General features: G+C 28.5%; 1 protein-coding gene across 2 annotated transcripts; it reads left to right on the top strand.

Moving 5' to 3' along the window:
• Nucleotides 1-1743: 1743 nt before the first annotated feature.
• On the top strand, nucleotides 1744-24468 carry LOC132920497 (protein PFC0760c-like). Of its 2 annotated transcripts, none has more exons than XM_060982931.1 (11): nucleotides 1744-1931; nucleotides 3046-3069; nucleotides 5156-5179; nucleotides 6387-6442; nucleotides 6510-6529; nucleotides 6619-6653; nucleotides 7174-7449; nucleotides 7624-7737; nucleotides 8630-21880; nucleotides 21988-22152; nucleotides 23918-24468. In XM_060982931.1, exons 1-10 carry the CDS (start codon nucleotides 1881-1883, stop codon nucleotides 22060-22062), a joined length of 13926 nt encoding a protein of 4641 aa, XP_060838914.1. In that variant the 5' UTR covers nucleotides 1744-1880; the 3' UTR covers nucleotides 22063-22152; nucleotides 23918-24468. The 2 variants fall into 2 exon arrangements, with proteins under 2 accessions (XP_060838914.1, XP_060838915.1); XM_060982932.1 differs by having other exon boundaries at nucleotides 6387-6437; nucleotides 6510-6530; nucleotides 6621-6653.
• The last annotated feature ends 51 nt before the right edge of the window (nucleotides 24469-24519 follow it).

Below are 24519 nucleotides of genomic sequence, written 5' to 3' on the forward strand. Positions count from 1 at the left end.
GTAATTTTGATATTAGATGACATGCAGTTACGCATAGATAACAGATGTATATTGATAGAAAATTGATTTATAATTCAAGGACCTACGTCAGTGGTTCCCAACCTTTTTATTCTATGAACCCCTTGTAAATTTACTAAAATCTCATTCCCCCTCATTAAATTAGAGTGATTTTTTTTTTGTGAGCGGTACAAATAAATCATACAAAATAACTATATATTATACAATATACAATATTTACTTTTATTATTTTCATCATTTAAAAATGTATTATAATTATAAGTCAACTTACTAAGTAATAATATTAAGTATAAGAAAAAAATATTGAATATAAAAACATTGTAAAATAACATAATTATTTTCGTAATTCCATCATCACTATTATATTGATATCCCCCCCCTCGGTTGGGAACCGCTGACCTACGTCATAACATTAACCTATATTACCTGCGTTACGTTCGAGTACCTATCATAGATTTATGTATATAGTTCACCTACCTATAATATTATTTACTCTTATTTGATGATATAATCATCATATTGTGCAACATGAGTAAGTAAGTAATTACGCTTACGTATGTTATTAAAAAATTTGATTTTTGTTATTGACAATTGTTCAGTACCTATCGTTTGACGAGATGCATTTTTTATCTGTTCATGTTTCCGATTACAAACTGTTATACTTATACCTTTGTAATATTAATATTGCATACATAGATATATATACATATAATACAGGATGATTTGATTAACACCGATAAATTCATATATTCTTATAATTTCTTTGATCTTTATAACGTACGTCCCTATAATCCTACTATTGGCAGTCCTTATAAAAATATATCGTACCTATATAATTTTGATTAAAATAGTGTTAATAATTAATAGTCTTGTATAATCTATTGCGTATAAAGATTTTTATAATCATTTACATTTTACACGTAATATATCCATTATTAATGTATTTATTTATATTTTCAAATATCAGAGCAGTGCATAGGTACATTTTTATTTTATTTTTTCTTAAGATAATTATTATTGTATATAAAATGAGTGGAGTACCCTTTGTACGTTACATACTTTTCAAAATAACTAAATTTGTGATAGGTGCTAAGTAGTAGGTACTCATTATAATAATCCAAACTATAAATAATTAAATTAAAAAAAAACTTTGTTCAATATTCAAAATCAATATTACAGCACCATTAGTAACTATTCCATATACTCACTATACTTACCCAAATATCTACTACAATTTATACTACTAACTGTAATATAATAAAAGCACATCAACATTTTTAGAAAATTAATCTAATTCTAATTATTATGGTTATAAAATAAAATTATTAGGTAGGTATACTGTTAAAAAAAAACAGGTAATAGAGTTGATAATGTTTTTGCCAAAAATTTAAGAGGGCAACATAAAATTGTTAGAATTGAGTGCATTTTAAATTTTACTCAAAAATAACAATACCCATATAATACCATATAAAACATAGCTGTTTACCGCGAATCTTATTATAATCATCCTATATAACGTTTATATTTACACACTATAATAGTATCCTATCGTTACCAAAATGTGTTACAATAATATACATGTAGGTAACCATTTTAGATTATATAGACGTTATACCTATTAAATACATTAGTGTTGGTTTTTTAAACATATTTTCAATGTTGACGTTTAAAGTTCATGCGGAGTAGATACCGCGTAGGTAATGCATATACTGTGACATCAAATCACTGTCAAGTCTTGATGCAACCAATTGTTCAAACAACGAGCTACCGTCGTCGCGTTTCGGTATGCTGTAAGTTTTATTACTACGAACGAACTGTAATATGGTTTTAATTTTTAAATATAACCAACGATAAACGAAAAAATGCGGATATGGACCACCTTTATATTGATAAATATAATATATCTGACTCACGTAAGTATTAAATTATCAGGACGTTCCTACCTCCCAGAAATATTTGTCCTACTGCTAACGGACATTTATCTCCTTGCGTAGAACATTTTCCGCTCAGAAAAAATTAAAACAAACATAAAAAATTAAAAACTTTAACACAAAATCATTATTTAAAATCTATATTTATATTATTCATAACCAAACTAACTAATTTCAATAAATTGTTTTGAAACAATTTAATATATTTTTCGCTTCAAAGTCATCGCATACATATTTAGGTATATTAACAACAAACAGTAATTCGTTTTGTCTTGCCTGACGTTTTATCAAAAATATTAAGGAGGCTACATACCCACAAATAAATACCTAATTTAATTCACATACTTTTATGCTTTCCAAAAAAACTAGGAGGTTATTTTCATTTTCAATAGTAACAACTGTACGAGTAGGTACGACTGGATACTTTTTTTGTCCATTTTTAATCACCAAAATAAAACTAAAATATTGGACGGTGATCGCCGCAATGCCGCTGGCCAATGCTACATACTCATATAATATTTATTAGATTAAATATTATTATTAAATTAGAATATATTATTGCAAAATAAACATTGATATTATATATTAAAACAATTTACTTTTGAATAATTCTGTTACAATAATTCTTTACGTCGTATTGCATAGGATGTATCTCACTATTCTCACTATCTTATGCTAAAATTATTATTATATCTTAAATATTCAACAAAATAAATTGGGGGAGGGGCTGAGCTCCCTAAGACCTCCTAGTGGCGCCAATGCATACGTAATTGTATTGTAGCAATAGGGTTCCTCTTTTAAAGACTTTCATTAGCTGCCAAATATTTGGTTTGAGTAAGTTATCGATATTTTTAAATTTTTAACGCCATTAATAATATCTTCGTTTACGGCGGAGTTTGTACGAGTAGTATGCGTCATATTTTCTAACACGTAATTTTTAATCGGAATAATCCTATACATTTGGAGATTTTTTTTCATTGTACAAGGTTGAAAATGTCTAGACAATGGAAATTTCAACGGGGGAAATGTCAGTCTTTCATAATTAGCTATTACCTACCTATATACATATGTATAATGTGTATGTTTTATTCTGCAGGTGTCCACAGCCCCGGTGAATAAAGTGAGTACCTACAATATTACATAAAATATATTTTCAATATTTATAGACAATAATATTATATATAATATATCAACTACATAATCTTCATATACATACCATATTGATTAATATCACAACCGTAATTAATCAATGGGAACGCCTATCTTAGATTATGAGATGCAGAGCTATAAAACTTCAGAATAAATTCAACTTTTTTTTATTATTAACATTAGTTGGTGCCAAATGGACATAGTTATAGTTATAAGTTATAATTTATAACTATGGTTATTATGTATATATATATATATATATATATATATAAACATTTTTTTACATAGTTTCAAGTTGTTAAAAAGCCAACGTTTTTATTAAAAAATTATATTTTTAAATATTTTTATCCTTATATTATTTTAAGTTTTTTACTTTTTTGAATGACAACATAGAGTTTTAATTTCATATTCCAAAGCCTAATAATTTTCTGAGTATTTTTATACATATATTTAAAGTTTAGACAAGCGGACTAGTGGACAAACATTTTGCGGGGTAACCCCTTACCACTCCACTCGGCACATCTAAACTTTAAATACTTATTACTCATAAACTACACGCTCTAAATTCGATTTTTATGTATAAAAATACTCAGAAAATTATTAGGCTTTGGAATATGAAATTAAAACTCTATGTTGTCATTCAAAAAAGTAAAAATCTTAAAAAAATATAAGAATAAAAAATATTTAAAAATATAATTTTTTAATAAAAACGTTATTTTTTTAACAACTTGAAACTATGTAAAAAAATGTTTTCAAAAATATGAATACTTTTTGAAATAATAAGTGTACAATGTTTATAGAATCACCTTTTGTATATAGTTATTAAATTCAAAAGATTTAAAACTGTAAAATTATGTCATTGATTATAAATACGAGTTGAACTTGATTAAGATGGGCGTATGGTTTTAGCTATTCTCAACATTGTTACTATTCAACCACTTTTACGGTAGGTACTATATAGATACTATACCTATATGTTATGGAAAAAAGATAATGTGTATATACATAATAAGTTCTTTGGTATTTTGGTAATGTAATTAACGAAATATGCTTACGATCTATAAAGAAGGACGAAAACCTCATGTCTTAAGGGTAAGTGCCATAGGCGTAACTAGGGGTGGCTTGGATAGATTAGAATTTTTGGGTAGATGCATGTGCTTATAAATATATTAGTATTAATTTTATTTTGGCCTACAATATTAACAAATATGATCTTTCATATAAACGAATAGTCATTCAATTCAGTTTTAAACACCAATAAAAACAACAAATGATCATCTAATTAAAAAAAAAAAATTGCTATAAAACATTTTTAGGAATCTAGCCCCTCCTAACTTAAAAGACTAGTTACGCCTATAACTAGTATAACTAGGTGCTAGTTAAGACTGTATCCAGAAATTGTTTTTAGGAGAGAAGGGATTCAAAACATGTATATGATAATTGTAATTAATACTGAATAAATAAAACATAAAAAACAATAAAACAAAAAATATTTTACGTGAATGCGACAGTTTGACTCTGACGGACGACGGTATATTATTAAAATAATATTTTTGTTTTAGACGAATTTAATATTGTTAATTGTTGCCGACCAGTGATCGGCACCAATTGTTGTAGACGGTCGTTGTGCAATAACAATCTATTCTTAGAGTTTACAATAATATTTTCATATTATTATGATACAATAATACAGTCAATATTCAATTTAACTGGAGTTTTAGTCATTTATGACTATAAAAATATTTATGTTGGTATTAAAAATACATTTTAAACACTGGTAAAATATTAAAGAAATACGAATTTGGTACCTACTATTTAGCTTACTGACTGCCCAGTGACTGGCTTCTATTATAGTAAGTAGGTATTATAGGTATTACAAAGTCTTATGAAATAAAGTAATTTATTTGTGAATTATTGACTGAAACTAATTTTGTATTTACAAAATATTATACCACTCATGATATGTATTGCGTTGTTATTTTGAAACTATGATAATTATTTTGTTTATCTACTATATGATTATATAAAATATAATATTGTTTTTAATTTATTTTTAGGGGAAAGGAAGCGGTTTGACATCGGTAATATATATCACATGATATTACATTTTTTCTTAATTGTTATATGTTTTACTAGCCGACCCGTCACGACTGCGCCCGTGATTGGTTGTTTATTTTGCCTTCGGACCATGATATGTAGAATTTTTTATTCAAATATTATTGTTTAATGTGATCGGCAAGTAAATATAAAAAACGGTTAATGAAAACGGATTGAAATTTTTCTAGCGGTATAAATGATAAATATATTTTTACTAAAAATAAATACAGATAAAAAAAAAATGCTGAGTAATTTATGTTTGATAAAAAATTTTATAAGACTCCTGAGTATATGAAGTTTTTTGTTTTATCTCCTGTTGAAATTCAAATAATAAGATGATTCGGGTCCCCAGTTCGAGAAAATCCCACGTATAATTGTTCATGTGAAAAACACTGTACGAAGATCTACGCCAACGTACTTGAATGTTTGACTATATATTTCTATAGATTAATACGAATATTGGGTATACATGTTGTCGGTGTACGTGCGATAAAATTCTCGGAACAATATTATTCATATCAAACATAATACAATTTGACGAACAAAAAGGTCAGGTTGCAGGTAGCTGTAAACCTGCGGGCCTCCATGTCGCACAATATATGTATATAATATAGGTACAATTGTTTTTATTTTTTTATGAACTTTATACTTTTTTTTTATTGACAAAAATGGTACTAAAACCTTCAGCAGAGTGTCGGGTATAACAGTAAAAAATTTCAGCCAAATCGGTTCAGTAGTTTTCTCGGTTAGCGCGGTCGTAGAAAAACCCTTACAATTTTATATAATAGTATAGATATGTTATATCATTTTGAATAGTTCGAAATAATTAATAAAAAAAATTAAAATAATTTCTATGAATATTCAGTGATTTAAAAAACACATTTAGATAAATACATAAATACAACTGATAAAGAATACAAATAGAATTAGATTTTCGATATTTAACCATATTTTTTAATTCACAAAAAAAATATGAAGAACTTGTGAAAAGATTCTTACCTTAGTTTGGACTTATTAATTATTATACGTATATATATATATATATTTCACGCAAATGAGTGATGCCCAAAATAAGAAAATAAGAAAATGTCATACGTTATAAAGTGTATAAATAGTTTATAATCCATTACTCAACAAGTTATCATAAGACATGAAGTAAATAAAAATTTAAAAATTTAATCACTTTTTCAGAAATTTGGTAATATTGCAGATGCAATTATTAACCCGAAATGGACATTAAATGTAAAGTAAATATTTTAATTTTATTAATGAATATTTTTTTGTAATTTGTAACTTTAATATTATGTTATTTAGGAACCAGATTCAAAAAAAAAGGTAAAGTGATTTCACTAGAACATTTTATAAAATCATTATTTTTATTATTATATAAAATAATTAATATTTTTATTTTTAAATTTAATGCAGGACAAGAATAACGATACAGATTCTAACAAACAAGTAAGATGATTTCAAATATTTCAATAAAACATTATTTTGTAATTGTCATAATAGGTATGATGATTATTGATAAGTATAGTATTTTCTTCATCGTTAATATTTTTAACTCGATTTTCGCTCGTAGTAATTGAAATTCACAACTTATGAAAACCGCACATAAGCATAATCAACATCTTATAAAATATCACCAGACACCAAGCCTACTTTAGAGAGCAGCTTGTATTATCAATTAATAATACCATGACCAATATTCTAAATCATAAAGTTTTTGTTTTAAATGTTTATGTATTATGTATCTATATTGCTTTTTGGAAAAATTAAAAAATGTGTTAATTTTATATTTATCATAAGAAAAGAAAGTTAGGAACTTAAGATTTGCATTTTGGAAATAACTCTTTTATTAGAGTATACTTAGATAGGTACTGTCCAAATTATAAATATAAAACAAATTGTTTTGGTTTTAATAACCTAAAGTAGAGTTTTATCAATAAATGTTTTATTAATTATTGTATTGTTTTAGAATGATGAAAACAATCCAAATCCATCAAATGATGATACAAACGATCCAAATCCATCAAATGATGATACAAATGATCCAAATCCATCAAATGATGATACAAACGATCCAAGTATAACAAATAGTGATAATGATGATTCTCTTAACGACAAAAAACCCAATCATAATAAAAAAAGAAAAAAAAATAATAAAAAAAAAAATAATAAGCCTAATGGAAAATCTAACAGAAATCAGAGAGGACACACATGGTACAAAATGGTTACAGTGGAAGATTTACTAGTAAGTAAACATATGTTATTTTACGTAGGAAAATGGACAATTTTTATTTTAATAAAATACATAAAAAAATACAAAAAATTGCGTTTTTTTTACATTTAAATATTTTATAAGCCAGCATTTCTACTTAGACTATAGTATAACATTAGTTAATAAATAATTAGACATTTTGGTAAGGGTAATTTACCAGAATATATAAATCATGAAGATGAACAAAAGATTGTTTTGACATGGGACGAAGAACAAAAAATTGTATTGGACGAGCATTTTGGCACATTTTCAATGAACAATGTAAGATTTATTTTAAATTTATTAAATATAAAAATTAATATCATCAAAATACATATTTATATTGTAGATAGCATATTATTTTTATGGCTGCATAAGAATTTCGTATACAAAAAGAGCAATTTTGGTTGAAAATCAAATTGTGGTTTTTTTTGCGACAGAGCTGAGTTGCATAAGCATATTTATTTTATTGCATGCGTAAAAGCTTGAACAAACTACTAGCTTTTACCAAACTAAATATCTGTTTTGTACTTTTGTAGTGAAAATTACTTGATTTATTGTTATATCAGTATTGAGTTTTTTCGATAATTGGATTAGAATACTTTATATTAGTGATTAAACATAATTATAATTTGATAAGTACAATAACGTATAAACATAATATATAAAAGTTGGTAACCAGATAGTTTTAACGACATATGAAAAATTGATACACAATTATTTGTGTATCAAATTATACATATTTTAATTCAAAAAAATTTTAATCCAAGATTTTAATATTTATTTTTTAATTTTTACAAACAGAACTATATTTATTTATCAAATATAAAACAACATAAAATTATTATAGTTTCTAATCGTATTTTTAAAATTTAATATTATTTGGATTCTGAATATTAAAATATATATTACTCTTATTATTTCAAGCAAGTCAGTTCTGTCAAAAAAAACACACACACACACAAAATTCGAAATCATTGATTTGAATTTATTGAATGCATATATCAGTGCACCAATTAGGTATATAATGGTATTTTAATTCTTAATTAAAACATATTAAAAATTTAACACAGTATATCATATGGAAAAAACATAAACACAACACAATTACATGAAAATTAGAAATTAGACTTTTAGAAATATTATATCAAAGATTATTTAAACTATGTTTCAGTTAAACGATAATCAATTTATTCGCCAAAAAAGAGATTATAATAATAAATTAGAACTTCAAGATAATAGATTACAAACCAAAATTGATAATCAATACGACTTGGAGGAAAATGAAAATAAAGAAGATAAATTAAAAATAGAAAATAAAGAAAATTTTGAACAGAAAAATATTAATACAAACCAATCTAAAGGCCAAAACAGTTTTGAAGAGAAACTAAGTTTAATTGACAATCTAGACGAAGATGAAAATAGTATGAACAGTAATAGTAGTGATAATATTAACGAAAACAAAAAGTTTTTAAATTTTAAAAAGCCAAATGATAATAAATTTAAGGATATGTTAAAAAATAGAAAACAACCAACAAATACATTAAGAAACAAAAAAAGGCAACCGAACCAGGGTAAAAAACCAAATAATATTAATGAAAATGTATCAAATCAGGAAATTATTACGTCCAACTTGCCAAATTCAAGAGATATATTAGTAATATCATATGATGAACCGGAACTTCCCACAGAAACAAATGGTAACATTGCCAAAAAAACCCCAGTAAATGATGAAATTGAAACATTAATGAACACAATGAATTCTAATTCAGAAGAAGATTCTGATGAAAAAAATTCTACATCACATTCATCATCATTAAAAACGCCAAACGAAATTCCAAATTACAGCGTCATCGAAGATAATAAACAACATAATATTCTAAAAAATATAAAACATAATAAATTTAAGCCTAAATCAAGAAAATTAGGGAAAAGGCAAATAAAAGAAAACGAAAAACTACCAGAAATAAAAAAAAAAAAAATAAGTAACCCATCAAGACTAAGCACAATCAACAAAAAAGGTCTACAACCAAAAAATAATACACCAATAACTCCAAGTAAAAATGATCAAACTAAGCCATCAATCGATAATCCGAAAACTACCGATACAGGAATCACTGACAAAACACAAGACAATCCAGTAAATAACGAAATTGATGCATTAATGAATGTGATGAATTCTAATTCAGAAGAAGATTCAGAAAGTCGAAATTCTGGATCAAATACATCATTATCAGAAAGACAACTAGATATTCCAAATTATAGTGACATCGAAGATAATAAAGGACATAACATTATTAAAAATATAAAACATAATAAATTTAAACCCAAATCAAGAAAATTAGGAAAAAATCGGTCAAAAAAAAACGAAAAAGGATCACAACCCAAAAGTGCTACACCGAAATCTCCAAGTAAAAGCAATCAACAAACCCCATCAATCGCTTTTCCAAAAACTGCAAAAGCAGGAAACGCTGACGATCTACAAGGCATTCCAGGAAATGATGAAATTGATGCATTAATGAATGCGATGAATTCAGGTGAAGATGAAGATTCAGCTGATAAAAATTCAGAATCCAATCCATCATCGTTCGAAATAAAACAAGACATTCCGGATGAGGACGATCTTGGAGATAGAAAGGAACGTGATATTGTAAAGAATATAAAACATCCAGTAAGCCCTAAATCGAAAAAGCAAGGGAAAATTGGGCCTAACAAAGACAAAAAATTGCCACAGACCAACAAACAAAATCTAAATTCTCCATCAGGAGTAAAAAACAATGACGTAGAAGGTTTACAACCCAAAAGTGCTACACTGGAATCTCCAAGTAAAAGCAATCAACAAACCCCATCAATCGCTTTTCCAAAAACTGCAAAAGCAGAAAACGCTGACGATCTACAAGGCATTCCAGGAAATGATGAAATTGATGCATTAATGAATGCGATGAATTCAGATGATGAAGATTCAGCTGATAAAAATTCAGAATCCAATCCATCATCGTTCGAAATAAAACAAGACATTCCGGATGAGGACGATCTTGGAGATAGAAAGGAACGTGATATTGTAAAGAATATAAAACATCCAGTAAGCCCTAAATCGAAAAAGCAAGGGAAAATTGGGCCTAACAAAGACAAAGAATTGCCACAGACCAACAAACAAAATCTAAATTCTCCATCAGGAGTAAAAAACAATGACGTAGAAGGTTTACAACCCAAAAGTGCTACACCGAAATCTCCAAGTAAAAGCAATCAACAAACCCCATCAATCGCTTTTCCAAAAACTGCAAAAGCAGAAAACGCTGACGATCTACAAGGCATTCCAGGAAATGATGAAATTGATGCATTAATGAATGCGATGAATTCAGATGATGAAGATTCAGCTGATAAAAATTCAGAATCCAATCCATCATCGTTCGAAATAAAACAAGACATTCCGGATGAGGACGATCTTGGAGATAGAAAGGAACGTGATATTGTAAAGAATATAAAACATCCAGTAAGCCCTAAATCGAAAAAGCAAGGGAAAATTGGGCCTAACAAAGACAAAGAATTGCCACAGACCAACAAACAAAATCTAAATTCTCCATCAGGAGTAAAAAACAATGACGTAGAAGGTTTACAACCCAAAAGTGCTACACCGAAATCTCCAAGTAAAAGCAATCAACAAACCCCATCAATCGCTATTCCAAAAACTGCAAAAGCAGAAAACGCTGACGATCTACAAGGCATTCCAGGAAATGATGAAATTGATGCATTAATGAATGCGATGAATTCAGGTGAAGATGAAGATTCAGCTGATAAAAATTCAGAATCCAATCCATCATCGTTCGAAATAAAACAAGACATTCCGGATGAGGACGATCTTGGAGATAGAAAGGAACGTGATATTGTAAAGAATATAAAACATCCAGTAAGCCCTAAATCGAAAAAGCAAGGGGAAATTGGGCCTAACAAAGACAAAAAATTGCCAGACACAAACAAGGCCAAACCTAATCCGTTGCAAAAAAACAAACCGTTTAAAAAATTGAATCCTCTAGACAAAACAGGTTTGAAAACTCCTGAATCGGCAGATGATATTTTTCCAACAGAATCTGAAGAATTAAAGGACTTTTTGGACGAAATACCTTATGACGACATTGACGAGTCGAATACTTTGGAAGATATCAATAATTTTGGAGGTACGACGATGGAGGATATTGATAAAAATAAAAACAAAGACAGTTTACCTTCCTCAAAATTAAATAACAATAAAAACAAAGACCACGATAAAAATCCTCAAAAAACAAATCAACCTACGTCATTGAATTCAAATACTGGAAAATCAATCCCTGAAAGCAATGTTGGTGATAATAACAAAATTAATTCACCTTCCCCCAGTACTCCAACAGGTATTAAACAAAATCCTGAGAGTCCTTCTGATATTCAAGATAAAAAAAACCTAGACGATAGATCTGATGCGGATATAATTGACGATTTATTAGATAGCCCGATAGGATTAGACGGAAAATATTCACCTAAAAAATTAATTGCTGATACGAACAATATTCCGGACTCAAAAATAGATAACAAGTTACAAAATGCTAATGATGATACATTGACAAAGTCTCCAGCAGAAAATGACATCCAACCTAATCCGTTGCAAAAAAACAAACCGTTTAAAAAAATGAATCCTCTAGACAAAACAGGTTTGAAAACTCCTGAATCGGCAGATGATATTTTTCCAACAGAATCTGAAGAATTAAAGGACTTTTTGGACGAAATACCTTATGACGACATTGACGAGTCGAATACTTTGGAAGATATCAATAATTTTGGAGGTACGACGATGGAGGATATTGATAAAAATAAAAACAAAGACAGTTTACCTTCCTCAAAATTAAATAACAATAAAAACAAAGACCACGATAAAAATCCTCAAAAAACAAATCAACCTACGTCATTGAATTCAAATACTGGAAAATCAATCCCTGAAAGCAATGTTGGTGATAATAACAAAATTAATTCACCTTCCCCCAGTACTCCAACAGGTATTAAACAAAATTCTGAGAGTCCTTCTGATATTCAAGATAAAAAAAACCTAGACGATAGATCTGATGCGGATATAATTGACGATTTATTAGATAGCCCGTTAGGATTAGACGGAAAATATTCACCTAAAAAATTAATTGCTGATACGAACAATATTCCGGACTCAAAAATAGATAACAAGTTACAAAATGCTAATGATTATACATTGACAAAGTCTCCAGCAGAAAATGACATCCAACCTAATCCGTTGCAAAAAAACAAACCGTTTAAAAAAATGAATCCTCTAGACAAAACAGGTTTGAAAACTCCTGAATCGGCAGATGATATTTTTCCAACAGAATCTGAAGAATTAAAGGACTTTTTGGACGAAATACCTTATGACGACATTGACGAGTCGAATACTTTGGAAGATATCAATAATTTTGGAGGTACGACGATGGAGGATATTGATAAAAATAAAAACAAAGACAGTTTACCTTCCTCAAAATTAAATAACAATAAAAACAAAGACCACGATAAAAATCCTCAAAAAACAAATCAACCTACGTCATTGAATTCAAATACTGGAAAATCAATCCCTGAAAGCAATGTTGGTGATAATAACAAAATTAATTCACCTTCCCCCAGTACTCCAACAGGTATTAAACAAAATCCTGAGAGTCCTTCTGATATTCAAGATAAAAAAAACCTAGACGATAGATCTGATGCGGATATAATTGACGATTTATTAGATAGCCCGTTAGGATTAGACGGAAAATATTCACCTAAAAAATTAATTGCTGATACGAACAATATTCCGGACTCAAAAATAGATAACAAGTTACAAAATGCTAATGATTATACATTGACAAAGTCTCCAGCAGAAAATGACATCCAACCTAATCCGTTGCAAAAAAACAAACCGTTTAAAAAATTGAATCCTCTAGACAAAACAGGTTTGAAAACTCCTGAATCGGCAGATGATATTTTTCCAACAGAATCTGAAGAATTAAAGGACTTTTTGGACGAAATACCTTATGACGACATTGACGAGTCGAATACTTTGGAAGATATCAATAATTTTGGAGGTACGACGATGGAGGATATTGATAAAAATAAAAACAAAGACAGTTTACCTTCCTCAAAATTAAATAACAATAAAAACAAAGACCACGATAAAAATCCTCAAAAAACAAATCAACCTACGTCATTGAATTCAAATACTGGAAAATCAATCCCTGAAAGCAATGTTGGTGATAATAACAAAATTAATTCACCTTCCCCCAGTACTCCAACAGGTATTAAACAAAATCCTGAGAGTCCTTCTGATATTCAAGAAAAAATGAACCTAGACGATAGATCTGATGCGGATATAATTGACGATTTATTAGATAGCCCGATAGGATTAGACGGAAAATATTCACCTAAAAAATTAATTGCTGATACGAACAATATTCCGGACTCAAAAATAGATAACAAGTTACAAAATGCTAATGATGATACATTGACAAAGTCTCCAGCAGAAGATGACATCCAACCTAATCCGTTGCAAAAAAACAAACCGTTTAAAAAAATGAATCCTCTAGACAAAACAGGTTTGAAAACTCCTGAATCGGCAGATGATATTTTTCCAACAGAATCTGAAGAATTAAAGGACTTTTTGGACGAAATACCTTATGACGACATTGACGAGTCGAATACTTTGGAAGATATCAATAATTTTGGAGGTACGACGATGAAGGATATTGATAAAAATAAAAACAAAGACAGTTTACCTTCCTCAAAATTAAATAACAATAAAAACAAAGACCACGATAAAAATCCTCAAAAAACAAATCAACCTACGTCATTGAATTCAAATACTGGAAAATCAATCCCTGAAAGCAATGTTGGTGATAATAACAAAATTAATTCACCTTCCCCCAGTACTCCAACAGGTATTAAACAAAATCCTGAGAGTCCTTCTGATATTCAAGATAAAAAAAACCTAGACGATAGATCTGATGCGGATATAATTGACGATTTATTAGATAGCCCGTTAGGATTAGACGGAAAATATTCACCTAAAAAATTAATTGCTGATACGAACAATATTCCGGACTCAAAAATAGATAACAAGTTACAAAATGCTAATGATTATACATTGACAAAGTCTCCAGCAGAAAATGACATCCAACCTAATCCGTTGCAAAAAAACAAACCGTTTAAAAAATTGAATCCTCTAGACAAAACAGGTTTGAAAACTCCTGAATCGGCAGATGATATTTTTCCAACAGAATCTGAAGAATTAAAGGACTTTTTGGACGAAATACCTTATGACGACATTGACGAGTCGAATACTTTGGAAGATATTAATAATCTTGGAGGTACGACGATGGAGGATATTGATAAAAATAAAAACAAAGACAGTTTACCTTCCTCAAAATTAAATAACAATAAAAACAAAGACCACGATAAAAATCCTCAAAAAACAAATCAACCTTCTTCATTGAATTCAAATACTGGAAAATCAATCCCTGAAAGCAATGTTGGTGATAATAACAAAATTAATTCACCTTCCCCCAGTACTCCAACAGGTATTAAACAAAATCCTGAGAGTCCTTCTGATATTCAAGAAAAAATAAACCTAGACGATACATCTGATGCGGATATAATTGACGATTTATTAGATAGCCCGATAGGATTAGACGGAAAATATTCACCTAAAAAATTAATTGCTGATACGAACAATATTCCGGACTCAAAAATAGATAACAAGTTACAAAATGCTAATGATGATACATTGACAAAGTCTCCAGCAGAAAATGACATCCAACCTAATCCGTTGCAAAAAAACAAACCGTTTAAAAAAATGAATCCTCTAGACAAAACAGGTTTGAAAACTCCTGAATCGGCAGATGATATTTTTCCAACAGAATCTGAAGAATTAAAGGACTTTTTGGACGAAATACCTTATGACGACATTGACGAGTCGAATACTTTGGAAGATATCAATAATTTTGGAGGTACGACGATGGAGGATATTGATAAAAATAAAAACAAAGACAGTTTACCTTCCTCAAAATTAAATAACAATAAAAACAAAGACCACGATAAAAATCCTCAAAAAACAAATCAACCTACGTCATTGAATTCAAATACTGGAAAATCAATCCCTGAAAGCAATGTTGGTGATAATAACAAAATTAATTCACCTTCCCCCAGTACTCCAACAGGTATTAAACAAAATCCTGAGAGTCCTTCTGATATTCAAGAAAAAATGAACCTAGACGATAGATCTGATGCGGATATAATTGACGATTTATTAGATAGCCCGATAGGATTAGACGGAAAATATTCACCTAAAAAATTAATTGCTGATACGAACAATATTCCGGACTCAAAAATAGATAACAAGTTACAAAATGCTAATGATGATACATTGACAAAGTCTCCAGCAGAAAATGACATCCAACCTAATCCGTTGCAAAAAAACAAACCGTTTAAAAAAATGAATCCTCTAGACAAAACAAGTTTGAAAACTCCTGAATCGGCAGATGATATTTTTCCAACAGAATCTGAAGAATTAAAGGACTTTTTGGACGAAATACCTTATGACGACATTGACGAGTCGAATACTTTGGAAGATAATAATTTTGGAGGTACGACGATGGAGGATATTGATAAAAATAAAAACAAAGACAGTTTACCTTCCTCAAAATTAAATAACAATAAAAACAAAGACCACGATAAAAATCCTCAAAAAACAAATCAACCTACGTCATTGAATTCAAATACTGGAAAATCAATCCCTGAAAGCAATGTTGGTGATAATAACAAAATTAATTCACCTTCCCCCAGTACTCCAACAGGTATTAAACAAAATCCTGAGAGTCCTTCTGATATTCAAGATAAAATAAACCTAGAAGATACTTCGGACTCGAATACACTTAATGATTTATTGGGAAGCCCCGAAGGATTAGATGGAGTCGAATCGCCGAAACTAGTAATCGATGATACAGATATTATTCCAATACCAGAAATAGATGACATATTACATAATTCTAACGATAACACATTGACAACGACTTCCCCAGATGCTAATATCAATACTGTTCCGTTACTAAAAGATAAATCGACTGAAATTATAAGTCTTTTAGAAGACACAGATTTAAAAACACCCGAGATTACAGACGGTATTGTTCCAACAGAAGCGGACGAATTGAAGGAATTTTTGGCAGAAATTCCTTATGATGACGACGTTATAACTGATATTTCGGGAGAGTATAATAATTTAGGAGGTTTTACAATGGAGGATTCTGATGTAAAATCTAATCCAGACAATAATGTGGGTGATGACAAAAATATTAATTCACCTTCCCCCAGTACTCCAGCAGATATTAAAGAAAATCCTAAGAACCTTTCTGATATTCAAGATAAAATAAACCTAGAAGATACTTCGGACTCGAATACACTTAATGATTTATTGGGAAGCCCCGAAGGATTAGATGGAGTCGAATCGCCGAAACTAGTAATCGATGATACAGATATTATTCCAATACCAGAAATAGATGACATATTACATAATTCTAACGATAACACATTGACAACGACTTCCCCAGATGCTGATATCAATACTGTTCCGTTACTAAAAGATAAATCGACTGAAATTATAAGTCTTTTAGAAAACACAGATTTAAAAACACCCGAGATTACAGACGGTATTGTTCCAACAGAAGCGGACGAATTGAAGGAATTTTTGGCAGAAATTCCTTATGATGACGACGTTATAACTGATATTTCGGGAGAGTATAATAATTTAGGAGGTTTTACAATGGAGGATTCTGATGTAAAATCTAATCCAGACAATAATGTGGGTGATGACAAAAATATTAATTCACCTTCCCCCAGTACTCCAGCAGATATTAAAGAAAATCCTAAGAACCTTTCTGATATTCAAGATAAAATAAACCTAGAAGATACTTCGGACTCGAATACACTTAATGATTTATTGGGAAGCCCCGAAGGATTAGATGGAGTCGAATCGCCGAAACTAGTAATCGATGATACAGATATTATTCCAATACCAGAAATAGATGACATATTACATAATTCTAACGATAACACATTGACAACGACTTCCCCAGATGCTGATATCAATACTGTTCCGTTACTAAAAGATAAATCGACTGAAATTATAAGTCTTTTAGAAAACACAGATTTAAAAACACCCGAGATTACAGACGGTATTGTTCCAACAGAAGCGGACGAATTGAAGGAATTTTTGGCAGAAATTCCTTATGATGACGACGTTATAACTGATATTTCGGGAGAGTATAATAATTTAGGAGGTTTTACAATGGAGGATTCTGATGTAAAATCTAATCCAGACAATAATGTGGGTGATGACAAAAATATTAATTCACCTTCCCCCAGTACTCCAGCAGATATTAAAGATGATCCTAAGAATCTTTCTGTTATTCAAGATAAAATAAACCTAGAAGATACTTCGGACTCGAATACACTTAATGATTTATTGGGAAGCCCCGAAGGATTAGATGGAGTCGAATCGCCGAAACCAGTAATCGATGATACAGATATTATTCCAATATCAGAAATAGATGACATATTACATAATTCTAACGATAACACATTGACAACGACTTCCCCAGATGATGATATCAATACTGTTCCGTTACTAAAAGATAAATCGACTGAAATTATAAGTCTTTTAGAAGACACAGATTTAAAAACACCCGAGATTACAGACGGTATTGTTCCAACAGAAGCGGACGAATTGAAGGAATTTTTGGCAGAAATTCCTTATGATGACGACGTTATAACTGATATTTCGGGAGAGTATAATAATTTAGGAGGTTTTACAATGGAGGATTCTGATGTAAAATCTAATCCAGACAATAATGTGGGTGATGACAAAAATATTAATTCACCTTCCCCCAGTACTCCAGCAGATATTAAAGATGATCCTAAGAATCTTTCTGTTATTCAAGATAAAATAAACCTAGAAGATACTTCGGACTCGAATACACTTAATGATTTATTGGGAAGCCCCGAAGGATTAGATGGAGTCGAATCGCCGAAACCAGTAATCGATGATACAGATATTATTCCAATATCAGAAATAGATGACATATTACATAATTCTAACGATAACACATTGACAACGACTTCCCCAGATGATGATATCAATACTGTTCCGTTACTAAAAGATAAATCGACTGAAATTATAAGTCTTTTAGAAGACACAGATTTAAAATCACCCGAGATTACAGACGGTATTGTTCCAACAGAAGCGGACGAATTGAAGGAGTTTTTGGCAGAAATTCCTTATGATGAAGACGTTATAACTGATATTTCGGGAGAGTATAATAATTTAGGAGGTTTTACAATGGAGGATTCTGATGTAAAATCTAATCCAGACAATAATGTGGGTGATGACAAAAATATTAATTCACCTTCCCCCAGTACTCCAGCAGATATTAAAGAAAATCCTAAGAACCTTTCTGTTATTCAAGATAAAATAAACCTAGAAGATACTTCGGACTCGAATACACTTAATGATTTATTGGGAAGCCCCGAAGGATTAGATGGAGTCGAATCGCCGAGACCAGTAATCGATGATACAGATATTATTCCAATATCAGAAATAGATGACATATTACATAATTCTAACGATAACACATTGACAACGACTTCCCCAGATGCTGATATCAATACTGTTCCGTTACTAAAAGATAAATCGACTGAAATTATAAGTCTTTTAGAAGACACAGATTTAAAATCACCCGAGATTACAGTCAGTACTGTTCCATTAGAAACGGACGATTTAAAGAAATTTTTGGCAGAAATCCCTCATAATTATGATACATCCGATATTGGTGAAGAGTATAATAATTTAGGTTTGATAATGGAGGATATTGATAAGAATAAAATAAAAGATAATTCACTTTCTCCGAAATTAAATAACATTAAAAACAAAGACCACAATGATAGTCCCCAAAAAATAAATCAACCTACGTCATTCAATTCAAATACTGGAAAATTTAATCCTGTAAACGCTGTGGGCGATAATAATAATATTAATTCACCCTCTCCCAGTACTCCAACGGGTATTAAAGAAAATCCTAAGAAAATACCTGAACGACAAGATAAAATAAACCTTTACGAAACATCAGATTCGAATATTATTGACGATTTATTAGGTAGCCCAATAGGATTAGATGAATCATCTAATTCAGCTATTGATGATACAAACATAATTCCGAAATCAGAAATAGATAACAAGTTACACAATTCCAAAGAAGACACATCGACTCTTCGTCCTGTATCTGATAAATTAAAGAATGACAATAAAACACCTTTGTCGGAGATTTCTTTAAATGGAATTGACAGGCATTCTTCGGGCTTAAATTTAATGCATAATTATAATTATAATAAATTGGATAACGGTGATGCTATTAATGTTAATCATGGTTATGTAACTAACCCTATGATTGATTATAATTCCAATGATGCATTTTCATTAGAAGGTGATAATCCATATGGTTATATGATACCTAAGTTTAGCACAAAGTATATTGATGGCGGTGATTCAAATTATAATTTATGGGAAACAATTCCGCCCAAAAGAAATTATGACATTAATATACATAACGGATATGATAATTATATTAATGATTTAAATCAATCTACTGGTTATCCTCTTAACAATAACAAAATTCCAAGTCATATTAATAACGAGAAAAATATTGTAACGGAAACTGAAACGGTCAAAAACAATTATAATGATATAGTAAATACCGATAATCATGATAGTCATGATAAATTGTACGATGATTTTATTAAAAAAATGTCTGAGCAATTACTTAATAAAATCGATAATATTGATGATAAACTTTCTAAACTAGATAAATTATCTAAGAATTGTTCTTGTATGAGAGAAAATGACAACATAGGATCTCACGATTCAAGTATCAACAAAGTTGTACTAATAAATGATATTCCTATTACTAAACCAGAAAAATTGATGAATATCGAAGAGTCTGATTCAAATACAAATAAACCAATAGAAAGTCTTGAGATAAAGATAAGTAATAAAAGTGTTGATGGAAATGAAACCAAGGATTCTACAAAAGCAAAGAAACATAAAAATAAAAAACATGGAAAACATAACAAAAAAAAAGATCATAAGAAAAATAATATAAGTAATGATGATGATGATGATGATGATGGTGACGATGATGATTATAGTGATGATGATGATAATGATGATGATGTTGATAATAATAGTGATGATGATGGAACGCATGAAAAAAGTAAACTGGATAAGATCAAAGATACAAATGATGATGATGGCAAGCATAAAAAGAAAAAACGTCATAAAAATAAAAATATAAATAATGATGATGATAGCAATCATAAAAAGAATAAACATCATAAAAGTAAAGACTTAATTAATGATGACAAAGGTAAGCATAAAAAAAATAAACGTCGTAAGAATAAAGATATAAATGACGATGATAATGGCGAACATATAAAGAATAAAGGTAAGCATAAAAAAAATAAACGTCGTAAGAACAAAGATATAAATGAAAATGATGATGGCGAACATCTAAAGAATAAAGGTCGTAAAAAAAATATAAGAATTGATGATAATAATGATGATGATGGTGGTGGGCATAAAAAAAAAAATCATAAAAAAAAACATTTTAAGGACGATGATAATGATGATGTTGGTAGACATAAAAAAAATAAAAGTCATAATAAAAATGATTTAAATGATGAAGATGTCGAAATATTCCGAAGTAAAAACACTGATAATAGAAAGAAAAAAATAATTAAAAAAAATATTTATTCATCTGAGGAAAATAATGAAGTTAATGGTTCCAGCATTCAAATTAACAGTGACGATAATGATTCTCTAAAAAGATTAAAAATCAAAAATAATAAATCAAAAATTTCCAAAAAAACAAATTCAAATAATAGCAAAAAATTGTTACCTAAAGAGAAGTCAAAATATCTAAAACATTCCAAAACTATAAAATATAAAAATAAAAAGATTCCTGTAGATGTCAGTGATGAAGATACAAATGAAAATAATTATAATTCAGAAGAAACCTACGTAAAATATAATCAAAACAATGTACTAAAAGATAAAAAGCATAAAAATAAGAAGCATAATAAATATTTAAAAACTAGTAAAACTTACAACTATAAAGAAATACCCGTAGATAACGAAGATAAAAGTTCTGATGAAAATAATGTTAATTTAGAAGAAACCTATAATATAAACATTACTAGTGATGATGATGCGCTGAAACAGAAAAAGCTTAGACATAAAAAAATTAAAAAACAGAAGAATATCGATATTAATATTGTAAAAGACACTGACACTCAAGTTCTTAATAACGATAATAATACGGTGAGATTCGTTTTTTAATTTCGATGGGACTGAATTTCCTTTGTATACCTATTTAAAACTTTCTGATGAAATATAAGAAGAAAAATTAACCATGGTTTTTTTTTCAGAATAATGGATATAAATTTTACACATTTTATCCTCAATATCGATATACAAATCCATTTTCAAGACTTTTTTACTAACTCATATTATACGTACGATAATATTGTTTGGTAAAGACTTGTAAAAATAACTTGTTATAATAGTTCCGTGTGAAAACTGTTTTAACACAGGTAAATAATTTTTAACATGCTTATTAGTTATATTATATGGTTTACGTTATACAAAAATTTTTGAATATTATAATAAATATTAACTAATTTCTTATAACGTCCTAGAATTCATGGACGTGTCTATGGGTCATGTCTGTCATGCACAGGCACGACCTGCGAAATTTAAAACACTAAATACAAATACAAATTTATTTAATTATTATTAGATAATATAGCTTATTTCAAAATTTGGGGGTCATATGCCCCAAACTCTAACCTAATTATTTTTAGGAAGAGTTTGTAACCCCCTCCGCCTCTCCTCCGGATACGATAATGTTGTGTACGATTTGCGAACAAGATCTGGACACGCCTATATCCTTGATGTAACTAGGATCTAAATTCTTGGAAACTATAGTTTTAACAGACAATTTTACAGACGATTTCTCAGCAAGCATTTAAAACCAAAAAACAATTATAATTTAAGACTTCATTGCTCTTTGTAGTGTTACAACGGAATTTCAAGACTATCTTTAAAATGGTATTTTCAAATTATATGAAAAATCCGATCAGAATACTGTAATTATACAATTTACGTGATATGTTTTTGTTTTTTATCGACATCAATAACTTTTTCTAATTATTAATATTTTTTAAAATTATTAATCTAAATTAAGGATAAATTTTAATTTTAAGATTTTTTTAGTTTAGTTAATCTTTAATTTTTTTTCTTTTTTGTTTATAAAGATAGTACAAAAATACAATCTGTAAAATTGTATTTGTAATAATAATACACGCTAAAATATAATAATATGAATTACGTGAGAAATGAAGTGACCCAGCTGGTAATTACGCTTTATAATATTAAAATTAAAACATTTTTCTTGTTGAAAGAGCGAGATAATTAATTTATAAAACTAATTTATTGTATTTCTCTTTCTATCAAGCTTTATATCATTATGACAATAGTTTAGGGAGGTACCTATAAAAATTCAATCAAGCCATTAAATATCCAATGAAAAAACCATTAATTTATAACTTGATAATAATATTCTAGATAGATCTATGAAATTATATTACAAAAAATGTGGTGTACTTCCTATAAATTTACTATTATGTTAACAGTTAAACAATTATCGATCAATAACAATAATAATAGGATGCCTATCCAAAACGTATAACAGAATATAGAACATTATTATATTTTATTAAGCAACGATAATAAAAATATTAGCCAAAAATGCATTGACTATTTTAGTCTTCACTATTCAACTTGTTCATGCTATATTATTTAAATATATATGAAAGACCTAATCATAAATTAATTAAAAATAATTTTCCTCAATAAGTTTTTACACGAATTTCTACATAAAATTTAGCTGTTGAGACAAAATTGTCTGTACATAATTTTTCTAAATATTTATCCACTTTAGTCATAATTACCTATTTTGTTAATATTAATTTCAGTTGTTTGTAAATGTTATTATTGTTATTCTCTTTTTCTTTGCATTTTTGTATAGCGTAAACCTTAATAACTATAATATGTAATATGTAACTCTATGTTTCTACTTCCAACACACAAACCCTACTTGAAAGAAGTAAATATAAGATTTATTTGTTCTAAAAATATATATATGTATAATGTATGTTTTCCTAGTAGAATTTATCTCTATTAAATATTAAAATAAAGAAAATATGTAACTTTTTAATTATATGTTAGAGGTAGATGACAAATATTTAATTGCAAAACTACCTATATTTAAAAAATGTTTTTAATTATTTTTTCTAGGTACCTTTTTTTCAATACTGACCAAATTTATAAGCTGTGATTATATTATTATCAATGAACATGTATTCACATCTGGACTCCAAAGACATATAATTAATACCTAAATTATAAATAATATAATACATAAATAGAAAGATATTATTATCTTATAAATAATTTCGTCCAATTATTTTATCGTTTAAGATTTATATTTAATTAATTAACTTGTACTAGATTATTTCTCAATATATTCTTGCTATATTATTAAAACTTGTATAATTCATTTAAAAAATATTATTATATTGTTTACTAATTTAGATAAAAAAAGTTTGAGCAAGTTACAAATATGTAAAATATTACAATTTAAAATACTAAAAATTCCCTTAAGAATAGTCTATACTATAAACTATAACATAAAAGTTAATGTAGCATAAATGTATAGTTCTGATGAACGTACCTACATTTATTGTCGTGTGTATGTGCAAGTGTTTATAACATTCTCTTAAGAAGTTAGATGTAATTTTTTTTTACATTAATTTACTTTAATAATATATACCCAAGTACTCAATTAATTATTATTTATTATAATTAGAATAATCCTTTAAAACAAATATTACCTTATT

This window comes from Rhopalosiphum padi, chromosome 2, assembly GCF_020882245.1.
Source record: "Rhopalosiphum padi isolate XX-2018 chromosome 2, ASM2088224v1, whole genome shotgun sequence".
Lineage (NCBI taxonomy): Eukaryota > Metazoa > Arthropoda > Insecta > Hemiptera > Aphididae > Rhopalosiphum > Rhopalosiphum padi.